A 13317-nucleotide genomic window follows, 5' to 3' on the forward strand; every position below is an offset into this window, starting at 1 on the left:
ATGTTTTGTTAGACTGCAAAACCATAATTTTGCATTAGCTATTCAGTAAACTTTTGAATACTGCAAACAGGAATCTTCAAAATAATCTTTCGCCCAGTCTCCAGATACATTTTAAACAGAAGTTAAAATGCAACTGCAGCCAAACCAGTTACTTCACCACCATGTGGTATCACCACCATGTGGTATTTAACGATCTAAGCAAATATTCTGATTTCCATTTGTCATATAACACTGAGGTCTTTGCACAAGATCTCAAAAACTTCTAAAACTTTGGCATAGGGTATATCTATACATGTTTATTAGCAAATCTTGTCAATTATATTTAGTACTCATTCAAAACATCTAAAGTATCTCCAACCTCAGCAGAAAATTGCATAATCTGGAGGTTTGTTTCCCACCAAATGTAATCCTGTTAGAGTTTTAATGGGAAACAGCCTTTTACCTGGTTATATCTTCGGTCAGCTGTGCAGGATCAGGTGGATAAAACTTCACATTGAATGTAAAATCCCATGGTCCACCTGGAACACAAAGAATTGTTAATACACCTTCCACCAAATGGTTTTCTCAGTGCTGTAGGATGAAATTAAATCATGGCCTAATTTTTAACATGGCAACATTTGAAGTTAAAAACTACCCTTTATTTGAAGATCCTAGCCAAGGTATGCTAGATGGGTCAAGGGGCCTTTTCTCGCTTCCACTAAGAACATCTAGCACACCCTGGTCAGGTCAAACTGTTTTCATATTCCTATGCTGATAGAGGAAACATCTGTGCAATAAGTTATTTCGTCAAGCACGACAAATTTAAGCTTTTTGAATTAAATGTTAAAATTTGGAGCTCAGTGATTTGGTCGAATGAATAGCTGAGCCATACAGACCATGAAGATCCCAATTCAGGCCCTATAATGAATTAGCTAACGTCAGGTAGGCCAGCAGTAGGGATGCTGCAATTTTCTCAGAATTCCTGGGTTGGGGATAAGGAGAAGGAGAGAGAGAGAAAATTAATCAGAATACCTGGTCATGATTGTTATACAGTGATTTTTGTGGGAAGTGCTTGTGTGGTTGGTAAGCGAGAACAGAATTAAGTTTAGCTGTAATGCCCACTGTAGGTGAATAGCTAATTGACACTGTTGGAGTTCACACATCAATAGCCACTTGGGATGAGGTACAGAGGACAGGAGTGTGAATAGAACTACATGCCAACAAGGAATTAAGACCTTCAGGAGGAGAAAAGAACAAAGAAACTTGCATTTATACAGCATCTTTCACATCTTCAGGATGTCCCAAAGTGCTCACAGCCAATTAATTACTTCTGAAATGCAGTTGCTGTTATGTTGGCAAAAGCTGTAGCCAAATTGTGCACAGCAAGGTGCCCACAAACAACAATGAGGTAAATGATCAGTTACTCTTTTTTTTTAGTGATGTTGGATAAAAATTGGCCAGGACACTGGGACAACGCTCCTACTCCTCTTTGAATAGTACCATGGGATCTTTTCCATCTACCTGAGCAGGCAGACGGTTGATTTAATGTTTTATCCAAAAGATGCCATCTTTGACAAATGCAGCACTCACTTAACACTGAAGTGTCAGCAAGATTACTTGATGTTCAAGTGGCTTGAACCCAAGACCAACTAAAAAAGTAAAATTTTATGGTTCTTTTCCTTCTTTGACTGTCAAATGTTGTCTGATTACACTTCTATGAAGCACCTTGGGGCATTTTCCTATGTTAAAGGCACAATATAAATGCAAGTTGTTTAATAAAAAGGAAGTTGGATTTTCAGTATACTTCTTTGGTAACTTCATCCATGTTCAATTTATTACATAAACTCTGAATCAATTTGAATTTTAAACAGGTAATTGTCTATTTTCAAAAGAACAGAATACTTTGATGTTGAAATAAGTTGATTAGGGTGCTACTTTTACTAAATTTGCTTCAAAATATAGACCAACATCAGGTTTAAATGATCTGCAATGTGAATGGGCAATTGAAGGTCTCATAAAATGCTGCATTAAGTTATTGAAATGGCAACACAAGAGCCTGCAACTTTGATAACTACTGACAAGTATCACGACACCATAAAAAACATGAAAATTAAACATCAAAGCGTTGTTTCTCTGCCCTCAGTAGGAAGATTGCTGCAATTTTAACTTATCCCACAATATCACTGTCTTAAGCCATTAAACATTTACTGGACATGATAATATTCCAGGATAAAACACATGGAAAAAAACAATTGTCATGTGCAACCTTCACTTCTTCCAATTGCACCCAACACTATTGGATTCCACCAGCAATTTCTTAACAAGACACAGGCGCAGCAAAAAGGCAACTACAATTAAGTTGACCTTGAATTATGGAAATACTCTCAATGAAACAGATGAGCAAGAACATACTGCACACAGAACTTGAACATTTAGAATCGCCTTCCCTAAGGAAACAAATATTGCAGTGCTACATGATTCATTTAAAAAATGTCAGGAAAAAAATCCTGACACACAACAGTTCCTTTATTGTTAAAAACATGGACTGAAAATGTCTATGTGCACTAACCAAGTGTTGAAATAGATCCCAAAGATTCTCGGACAATTCAAACCAATACTTGTCATGTCTAAACAGAAATTTACATCCAAACATTCTCTTCACAAAACTACAACAGTTGAGCACCCATAAACTTTGATGAAATCAGCCTTCCTTTAAAGTAACCAATGAACAAGCCTCCATTGAAACTGCACAACCCATTTCAATTTCACAGAACTTAGCTTCAGAATGAGCATTTCCTTCAGTAACATCAAATCCAGTGTACCATTTTCCAAGATTAGAAGCTGACAATGGTATCTGTCTACTTTACAACACAACAAAATGTATGTGGATGAGAAAGATCATTCTGTCCATTTTGTATTATTCAGCCAGAAAGACCCTCCAACATAGAATCGAACCACTTAAGTGGTTCTAGGTGTTTTGCCTCTATTATCTTTTCTGGGAGCCAAGTGTTGATCACTCCTTTCCTTAATTTGGGCCTGTGCTGTCAACTTGGTTCACCTGGTAGCACTCTCATTTCTGAGTCAGAAGGTTGTGATTTCAAGCCGACTCTAGACATAAAAGGCGGCATATAAATGCAAGTGTTTTTTTTTTACTATAGTTCTTTTTAAGCAGTTAATAATACTCAATCCATTATAAACCAAATAAAACAGTGAAATGTACAGATTCTCACCAGAAAGATAGATTTGTTTTTATGAGCATTGTTTCTGCCCAAAATAATGCATAAGGGAATCATTTTCCTGTAACTCTGGCTTCTGTTCAAACCACTCCTATGGAATCATATTCATAATAAGAAGGCTATAAATATCTATATGTCCCTTTATTACTATTCACCTCTCTTCTCCTTTCCCCCTCCATAAAGTCAAAGGATGAGGAGACTGGACAGCCAAACCTATTTTTTTTAGAAAAAGAAACTCCCAAATACATGAAAAGCTTATTCATAATCTAGATAGATACAGTTTAAAAAAAAGTCTTTTCAAAAGAAGCATTTACTTGGTGTGTCAGAATATTTAACCGATGGGTTGAAAATGTTAGACTGAATCTGTAAAATGGAGTAACAATGTTTCTTTTTATATTTAACTGGCATTCAGCGGCAAAAATAATCAAAATGATGAATAAAATACTCCAAGCACAAACCAATGCTTACTTCTTAAATAGATGACGTGAACTTTTTGCTTATCGCAAGGAGCTATGGCTAATTACTTGAATTCCCCTTTTAGCAGGTTAAAATTAAGTTTAAATATATTAAAAACCTACATATTTGACCAGAGCTTTAGTTACCTCTTGATTCCCATTTTTATTCCTTTATGAAGCACTTTGGGGTTGTTTATCTATTTTAAAAGTTTTGTATAAATGCAAGTTTGTTGTTGTTCTCTGTAGACTATTTAGGGTTCTTCTAACTTTAACCACCAACCATTATTTTAATAGGATTGTATTTATTTTAACCTATAGTTAAAAGCAGACTGATTATGGATGACTGTTGATGTAATCCCGTGGTGATTGATAGAATGAAAGTAGGAAAAACCCCACATACGAACAGCCAACACAGGGTTGGAATCAAAGATCACACAAGTTCCCAGTTAGGAAACATTCCATTTTAACAAGTCAGATACTAAAAGCAGACAGAACATCCTGAAAGAATTCTTCCGAAGACAGAACAAGATAGAAATCTAAGTCATCATTAAAATCCCTCAGTGCGCTAAACGTATACAAAATGGAGTTACTTCATGTGCCTATGTTACATTATTTGCATGGTCAGATTCTTTCTAGTGTAGGATTTTGGTAGTTTATTTCTCTGAAACGGATGTAAACAAGCAGCTGTAGGCAAACTACATCAAAACGCAACATTAGAGGTCCATTTTATATGGTTTCGGAATCCTGCAAGGAGTTTTGTTTTCCGTTGAGTAACCTACCTCCATGATTTTGGATGAATTAGATTTTTTGCATACTGAAAGATTCTTACCTTGTACCTGCTTCTTAATCTCTTTGGTGAGATCTAACCAACTCTGCAAATCATAAAATAAAAGTTACATTAAATGCTTGTCAAACAAAAATAAACATACATAATACTGGATGAACCTCCGAACATAATGGATGCATGTTAGTGAATAATCCACATCAATAATCATGAAGAAAACCTCTTCCATATTCTCATCAAAATATACAAAATCTATTTTTCCTCCTTTAAAAGTAGTACTGAGGGATTGCTATGTGTTGGAGGTATTGTCTTAAACTAAGAATCCCATCTGCCCTCTTAGCTGGACATAAAAGATCCCATGGCAATATTTGTAGAAGAGCAGAGGGTTTCTCCTGGTGTCTGCAGCTAACATCACTAAAACAGATTATCTGGTTATTTATTTCATTGCTGTTTGTGGGACTTTGCTGTGCGTAAATTGTTTGCCTACATTACAACAGTGGTTACACTTCAAAAGTAATTCATTGGCTGTGAAGTGCTTTGTGATGTCCGGAGAATGTGAAAAACACTATATAAATGCAAGTTCTTCCTTTCTTTCTTTAGTTAAGCAGGTTAAAATCCAAAATATTGAGAAATTCACAAAAGAAAACACACTTTAAAAAAGTTACACCCATTTATTTTTCTCAGCCAGATATAAAGCAATTTTCTTCCGCACAAATGTTTGCCCCCTTTGGATATGTTAATACTTACTCCTTTAATTACTTGTCACATGCAATATGTTAGTATGGACAAAGAAAAATGATTTTTATTTACCCAGGTACATTCATAACAGGACTATGCAAAATGCTACTGCAAAATTTTAAGATTCACGATGTCACCAGAAATTTGCCGATAAATCAGGATTGCCTATGCATGAATTTGACTCTACAGTACTTGGCTTATTTTTGGTTTACTTTCAGTTTGTAATATAGAATACCTGCTGTCAGGAAGTCATAGGAATGTTTTACGGTATGGATTAACCTTTAGACCAATTCCCCATTTAGGCAGTTCTGGTGAGAAGCAGCACTTGCTGATGAGGAAATTGTGGGCCCACAGCCCCCCCGATTTTTCATCAATTTAAATGGATAAAAAATCAGGGGCTGTAGGCTTGCAATTTTCCATCAAGAACTCCCTATAAGTGCTGCTTTCTGCTGAGAGTGCCAGATCAGGAATCAACCCATAAAAATGCCAATTTAACCAAAGCCTCAAAAACTCCAGTTTTGATATCCAAAAATGGAAAAGTGCTTTTTTCTTAAATTTGTTCAATGGATGGAATTAATGAATATTGAACAAGTTAGACCAGGTAACATTTGACACGCTGATGGTGTGACATTCCATTAATGACGAATAATGTGCTGTTTCAGCTTTGACTAAAGACTGATAAAATTTATCAGTCATTCAGATCACATTCTGCTGTCCAATCCTAGAGACAATGTTAAGTGTTTAGTAATTAATAGCTCTTTTATCCTTACCCGCCTAATCAACCAAAGACACAATTCAGCCTTGCAGTCTGTTATAAACAGAAATCTAAACTAAATCACTTCTGAAGGGCTCACTCATGTTTTACTCACTGTTTCAATACTGTGGGAAAAATGCACACAATAGTTTAATCTTTTCAGTGAAAACCCTTGGATCTATGTGAGGAAAAAAAAGGGCCCTGCTTCTTAGACTGGATGAACAGATTTGAGATCTGTTCAGTAACAATCTTTTGAACTATACAATGGTCCCACCTCAATCATGGGAAATCAAATCTGTGCAAAGTTTAATTCGTTCATAAACTTCAAATGATTTCTATTTACACAGTATGCTACACAGACTGACACGTTGGATGTATAAATTCTATGCAGTCCATTAAATGAACATTTCTCCTCACAGAGATTTGCGTTTTAAGATGCCGTAAGCAATTTTTAAAGTCCCAAACATGATGGGCTCGATGTTACCAGGCCTGCGGGTTTCCGGCGGGTTGGGTTTCGGGAGCGTGGTCAACACGCTCGGTGAAATTAGTGGGTTGCCCGCGCGATCGTAGCAGGCAACACACTAATAGGAATCAATTACCTGCTCCTCCGGGGTCCGCGCTGCTGGTCTGCGCGTCGGGCGGGCTGCGCATGCGCAGTACGATCTGTCAGCTGGAGGCGCTCTATTTAAAGGGGCAGTCCTCCACTGACAGATGCTGCAACCAATGGAACAAATTACAGCATGGAGCAGCCCAGGGGGAAGGCTGCTCCCAGTTTAATGATGCCTCACCCCAGGTATCATCAGATGGGGTGAGGAGGAGGGCGAAGACAGAGATCTTCCACCCGGCGGGCGGGAGGAAGCGGCCAGCCTCTGCCACCAAGAAGGCCTGGCTCGAGGTGGCAGAGGGGGTCACCTGCGCAACCAACATATCGCCCACCTGCATACAGTGCAGGAGGCGCTGCAATGACCTCAGTAGGTCAGCCACAGTGAGAACACGAAGTCTTTCCCCTACACTCCATCTGCCACAACACTGCCCCAACCCCACATCTCCTTCGGCACCGCCAACACTACTCTGTCACATCACCCCTCATACCCACTCAAACCCCATCCTCATCTTACCTCCACCTACTCACCTCGCCAGTACTCATCCTGCCACTAACACGCGACCCAATCCTCATACAATCTCATGGCTCTATCCCATACTCACCCTCTCGTGCATCTCCCTCACGGCCAGCCTCACTCAACCTGCCACCACCTGTGCTGCAGCCACAGGGCATGCATCACATATGTGCAGTAGGCAGCGTAAGGCAAATGTTTCGTGAGCATGAAGGGGGTGCACAAGGGTGTCGGAGGGTTTGCCATGGGTGTTACCTATATTGAATTTCAGAGCAACAAACAGCACACATTATATTGGCACCACCACTGCCATGTCTCCGCGAATCCTGTCCGTTGTGTCCAATAATGCCCGCTCCTGGGTATCACTATGAGGACCCACCACTGATGCCACCCATCGTGTTACTGCAGAGTAGGTGCAGGTGTATTTGCAGGGCTCTTCCGCGCAGACGACTGAGAGACATCGGCGGTGTAGCCGGCTGCACCCTGGAAGGATGCGGAGGAGAAGTTGTGGAGGGCAGTGGTGACTTTGACAGCGACAGGTAAGCAGTTGGTGCTGGGGCCAGCCACGAGCAGCTCGGCATGAAAGAGCCTGCAGATCTCCACGACTACATGTCGAGCGAATCTGCGCCTCCGTGTGCACTGCTGCTCGGAGAGATCCGGGGAGCTGCGCCTCGGTCTGTGGACCCTGTGGCGAGGGTAGTGCCCTCTGCGATGCGTCTCTCTCTGCGGTAGCCCTCCCTCCTGCTGTGCAGGTGGGCGTGCAACAACACAGTGTTGGGGGGCTCCACGTCTCTGCGGCGGACGGCGTGGACTGCGAGGCTGGTCATGCTGTTCGTCCTCCGAGGGTGTCCACGCACCACCCATCTGGCAGGTGATGGTCTGAGGGGTTGTGCAGGGTAGGTGGGTGGTTCCTCGGACTGGGGCTGCGGTTTCGTGTCGGTCTGTCCTCTGGCTTGGTGGGGGGTGGTGGGGAGCAGGGGTTGCCCTATGTGACGCGGTGGCCTCCTGCGTGGGTGAGGGCTCTCCCCCGTGGAGTGCACCTTGGCACCTGCCACAGGCTGCTGGCTGCAACATGCCTGGTTGGAGAGAGACTGTTTCCCCCAGTGTGTGAAACACTCTGCGATGCAGGTAAAATCCCACACTTCCTCTTTTGACAGCTGATTCAACTCATTAACTGACCTCAACAAGCAAGGTAAGTACTCTCAAGTGGAACCCCGCTGGCTTTAATTGCCTGCGGGATTCCCACCAGTGGGGGCCATGCACGCAGCCCCGCACGTCATCGGGGAGCCCGGAAGTGGTCGGGATCGCGGCGCGATCCGGTCACGTGACCGCATATCGAGATTTTCGGGGCCCCCCCCGCTGCAAACCCGACCCTAAAATCGAGCCCGATGTATGTGTAATGTGCTCAGTACTCATGATTTCTGCATAATGCAAAAGCATTCGTTGCAAAATTATGCAATCAGTCCACTATAGTCTCCAGCTTCCATTGCTTTGCAAACATATGCAAGGTGCTTACCTAGAAACACTATCACAATTTTAAAAACTGCAAAGTGAAAATACTGGTAGGGTGTCAGAACATCTGTGTACAATATATTTGCCTCCAAATTCAAGTTTCTAAATATGGTTTGTGGTAATGGAGAAAGACTAGCTGGAAAGGGGCCATTTTTTAAAATTTCAAATTTAGTAGTTACCAATTAAGTTTCAGGAGAAACAAATGCAAGATTCACCTTTACATTTGAAAACTTCTCCACGAAGATAATGTGATAACTGCTGTTTAAAGCAAAAATACAACACTCTTTCAGGGCTGGTTTACAACTAGGTACCACCTGCCGTTGCTATTAATACACAATTGCTATCCAGTGACCCCTGCTGAAAGTACGTGTGCGTATGGATGTTGGCTCAGCTGTGATGCACCCCCAATAAAATAGCCTGCCAACAGTCGCTGTAAAGAATCAGCCATGAATAATGGCCAGTGGGGAGGAGGGGATCTGGAGAGTGTGGAACTATACCTCTGATAAGAGTCAACTGCCTTCAAAAAGGGAACAGAAGAAAATTGGTGAGAAAAAAAAACAAAATTATAAAAAAAAAATTGTGGCTGTTCATTTTTCTGTGAAATTGTAAATCTGTTTCCTTCCTTATAGTCAAGCCCTCTTGAGATGCACATCATATTTCATTAACTTTTCAGTAATAGTTTTACACTAACTAGACATTGTCGGTAAATAATCACACTGAAATTCCTTTCCTTCGATTTCAAACAACTTATAACAGAGCTTAAGGTAATTGTACAGAATAAGCAAGGAAGTTATGCTAAACTTTTATAAGTCACTGGTTAGGCCCCAGCTGGAATACTGTGCCCAATTGTGGGCACCACACTTTAGGAAGTATGTCAAGACCTTAGAGAGACTGCAGAGAAAATTTCTAGAATGGTACCAGGGATAAGGGACTTAGTTACGTGGAGAGACTAGAGAAGCTGGGGTTGCTTTCCTTAGAGCAGAAAAAGTTAAGGGGAGATTTAATAGAGGTGTTCAAAATCATGAAGGATTTTGATACAGTAGATAAGGAGAAACTGTTGCCAGTGGCAAAAGAACCAGAGGTGAGATGAGGAGAATTTTTTTTAACGCAGCGAGCTGTTATGATCTGGAATGCACTGTTTGAAAGGGTGGTGGAAGCAGATTCATTAATAACTTTCAAAAGGGAACTGGATAAATACTTGAAGGGGAAAAACTTGCAAGGCTATGATGTAGTCCCACAACACTCTTATTTCCCACCCCACATTGTCTCATGGTGCTCTCTACATCTTTACAACTCAAAGCTGAATACTGCCCACTCACAACTTGATATGTTAATTAAGCTGAACCATTAATCAAATTCTGAATTTCTCAATGAGAAAGTAGTGAAAAAGGAAAATCAGATTTTGAATGCAACTGCTATATCATGTAATATAGCAGGTCCATGAGACAATGTGGATTGGTGGGAAATAAGAGTGTTGTGGAACTACATCATAGTCTTGCAAATTTTTCCCCTTCAAGTATTTATCCAGTTCCCTTTTGAAAGTTATTAATGAATCTGCTTCCACCACCTTTCAAGCAGTGCATTCCAGATCATAACAGCTCGCTGTGTTAAAAAAAATTATCGTCTCACCTCTGGTTCTTTTGCCACTGGCAACAGTTTCTCCTTATCTACTGTATCAAAATCCTTCATGATTTTGAACACCTCTATTAAATCTCCCCTTAACTTTCTCTGCTCTAAGGAGAGCAACCTCAGCTTCTCTAGTCTCTCCACGTAACTGAAGTCCCGTATCCCTGGTACCATTCTAGAAGTAAACTGTGTGATCTCTTTCCTCACATTTGCAAACAAAATAAAATAGCTTACCCTCTGGTTTGTTGAATCCCAAATGGCCAGACCAAAATAGTCCTTCTCCAGAAGATTAAGGTGTTGACACACTTTAGTAAAGAGCTCATGTCCCTTGGAATGTCTCTGTAATCAACAACATTACAGATATATCATAAAAATGCTACATGATTTCTAAAAGTGTCAGTTTGTAGTATGCAATGTCTTGACGTACTGAATAATTTTAATGCTGAACATTCAAGCTAATCAGAAGAATATGTCACTAAGTATGTCACATGCGTTACTACAGTGTGATAATGAATGTTGTCACTAGGATTCAGTAAAGCATAACTGTATTTTGTTTAAGTGAATGTTTTGTTCTATGCCCACTTGAACTGTGAATAACAACAGACATTACAAATACAAATTTTGTTCCACCAAATGTTTACTCCAGTATTGTATTACTGTTGTTAAAAGTCCTGGTGGTCGAAGCATTTAGAGATATTGTAATGAATCAAAAATATCAGTTTAAGTAAATTTTTTCTATACAATGTATTAGCACCAATATACCAAATAAACCTAGTGACAACACTGACTGAGGTTACTTTCTCACAAAGTAGACTACTATTGTAGACATCTTCCCTCCGTTAACTGGGAAAATAAATTTTGTTGATCTGGACATTTTTTGCATTGGCATTAAGCTATTGCATTTAAACATTGGCTCCCATCAACTGGCAGAATCAATGCACCTCCTGACTATCAACAGTTAGATAGGACCCACTGTTAGGCCATGCCAGGATCACTTCAAGCATTTATTTTGCACTGTGTGGGCAGTTCAGCTCTGGGGTCTCGCACCCACTCGGAACTAAAGAAAGTTTAATTTCAGCAGTCTGGTATGGTCATGAAACCATATAATACAGGAAAAACTATCATGCTCTAATAAATCACACTACCCTATCCAGTATACCTTAAATTAATTCTTGCTATTTTAATGGTGCTTACCTGCATTTGACATAAAATACCATGCAAGTGTGTAATAACACTGCAAAATTATTTTTAGAAACAAATTACTTCACTGCTTAATCCTACCCTAACTCATTCTTTCCCAGGACCTCAAAGCTATACAGAATCTTGCCAATCTTAGTTTTCCCTTCCTCTTTCAATCTGCAGGCTTTTAAAACCCAAGTTTGAAATTATTTCGTCACTTCTGGATTTAGCTAGTCTGCTCCCATGCTCTTTTCAACCTTGGTGGTGTTCTACTGTATGCGCCTTGGCACTTCACTAGTGCTTCTCAATAAAAAGAATTTAGGTAGGCTACTGACACAGCAAGTTGATGTCCCAGTGCACTGCATCACATGGTGGGGCTCACATCTGCAATCCCGCCCATGTCAGTTACTAACTGTTAAGACTACCACTGGCAAGTGGCAAATAAAGTCCAGAAGCTTTTGTACAGGGATGAAGGGAAAAATCAGAGGGGATCACCCCAGAGCATTCTTGCACACCTAGTGGCTGGTTAAATGGAGCTATAGACAAATACCTGGAGGCAGGTTCCCTTCCCATCCTCTCAGTAGGGGAATGGTGCATGAGGACCCAAGGGGAGGCGGGAAAACACAAATAAAACATTTGTTTCACACTTACATAAAAAAAGTAAAGTATTATTGCTTAGAAGTTGATCTTCATATAGACTTACAAAATATTGGGCAGGTGTCTTTTGGTTAAAGGTTTTAAGAGTTTGTAATGAGTCTCCTCTGCCACGTTGACTACTAAAATCTCAGTCATCAGTTGAAGGCTACACATCAAGCATTCAAGGCCAGAAAGAGTGCATCATTCTTACCTCAACATCACACTGAAATTCAGTTTCATCCAACAGAGTCACCTTGCAGCGCATGGTTTTGGGTTTTTTGGCAATTTTAGGAGGTGGTTTCAAATCCTTACTGGTTTTTAGCTCTGTACTTTCACCTTCTTTCTCCTCAGGGGTTTCTAGCTTTACTTCATCCTTAATCTCTGGATCCTTTTCTGGAACAATATCTTCTTTTTCTTCTTGTGCTGGCTGCAACACCAAAATCCAATGTATATACCCAATCAGCAGGGATCTCTTTTCATGATTCATGCTTAACACACCATAAATAACCTTGCAGTCAAACTAATTTTGGAACAAATTGCCTGTGGCATTGCTCATGGTTAGTCGATGAATATACAAGTGTTTTTTTATAAACAAGATGGTGACTCAGTTGGGAGACTCACTCCACAGAGCCACCTACCTCAAAAGTTGAATAGGAGATGTTGATGACATTTCCACCTACAAATTTAGCGGGGGCGTGAGAAGGCATTTAGAAGACTTAATTTTGTATAATCTGCATTACACATTGTAGTAAATCTTTCATTGGGGCAGATTTTCAAACCTCAGAGAATGCCTTATTTTTCGAGTTATAGTCCAACAAATTTATTTTAAATTCCACAAGCTTTCGGAGGCTTCCTCCTTCCTCAGGTGAACGGTGTGGAAAAAACTGAGGAAGGAGGAAGCCTCCGAAAGCTTGTGGAATTTAAAATAAATTTGTTGGCCTATAACTTGGTGTTGTAAAATTGTTTTACAATTGTCAACCCCAGTCCATCACCGGCATCTCCACATCATTATTTTTCGAGGAGAGTTGGAGCATCTACCTGATTGCAAAAGTTGTTTATGTAGCCAGAACAATTTAAACAGTCTGGCAGCACTCATACGTCATCTTAGACTGTGAAGTAACAGGATTTAGGCAATATACCAGCTATTTACTTACTGTAAAACTCCAACACCTGCTCCTTGTGTTATTAGAGGCGGTTAGCAAATCTGTGATTCTAGATTTGATAGAAATCACTCATCTCAGAAGCAAGTTTAGATTTGCACTAATTGTGAATAATAAGCTTTAATTGCATCCAGTTTACTAAG

The 13317-nt window shown here is 40.3% G+C and overlaps 1 protein-coding gene across 10 annotated transcripts in view; it reads right to left on the reverse strand.

Annotated features, from left to right (window-relative positions):
- Positions 1 to 13317, reverse strand: part of LOC137342698 (protein 4.1-like) — a 108137-nt gene that overhangs the window by 57991 nt on the left and 36829 nt on the right. For all 10 annotated transcript variants that reach the window (XM_068006812.1, XM_068006815.1, XM_068006808.1 and 7 more), the window contains exons 3-6: positions 12226 to 12441; positions 10434 to 10538; positions 4500 to 4542; positions 443 to 518 (exon numbers count right to left, since the gene is read on the reverse strand). In XM_068006812.1, the coding sequence (XP_067862913.1) occupies positions 443 to 518; positions 4500 to 4542; positions 10434 to 10538; positions 12226 to 12441 (440 nt within the window). The remainder of the gene's footprint in view (positions 1 to 442; positions 519 to 4499; positions 4543 to 10433; positions 10539 to 12225; positions 12442 to 13317) is intronic.

Source organism: Heptranchias perlo, chromosome 26 (assembly GCF_035084215.1).
Source record: "Heptranchias perlo isolate sHepPer1 chromosome 26, sHepPer1.hap1, whole genome shotgun sequence".
Classification (NCBI taxonomy): Eukaryota; Metazoa; Chordata; class Chondrichthyes; order Hexanchiformes; family Hexanchidae; genus Heptranchias; species Heptranchias perlo.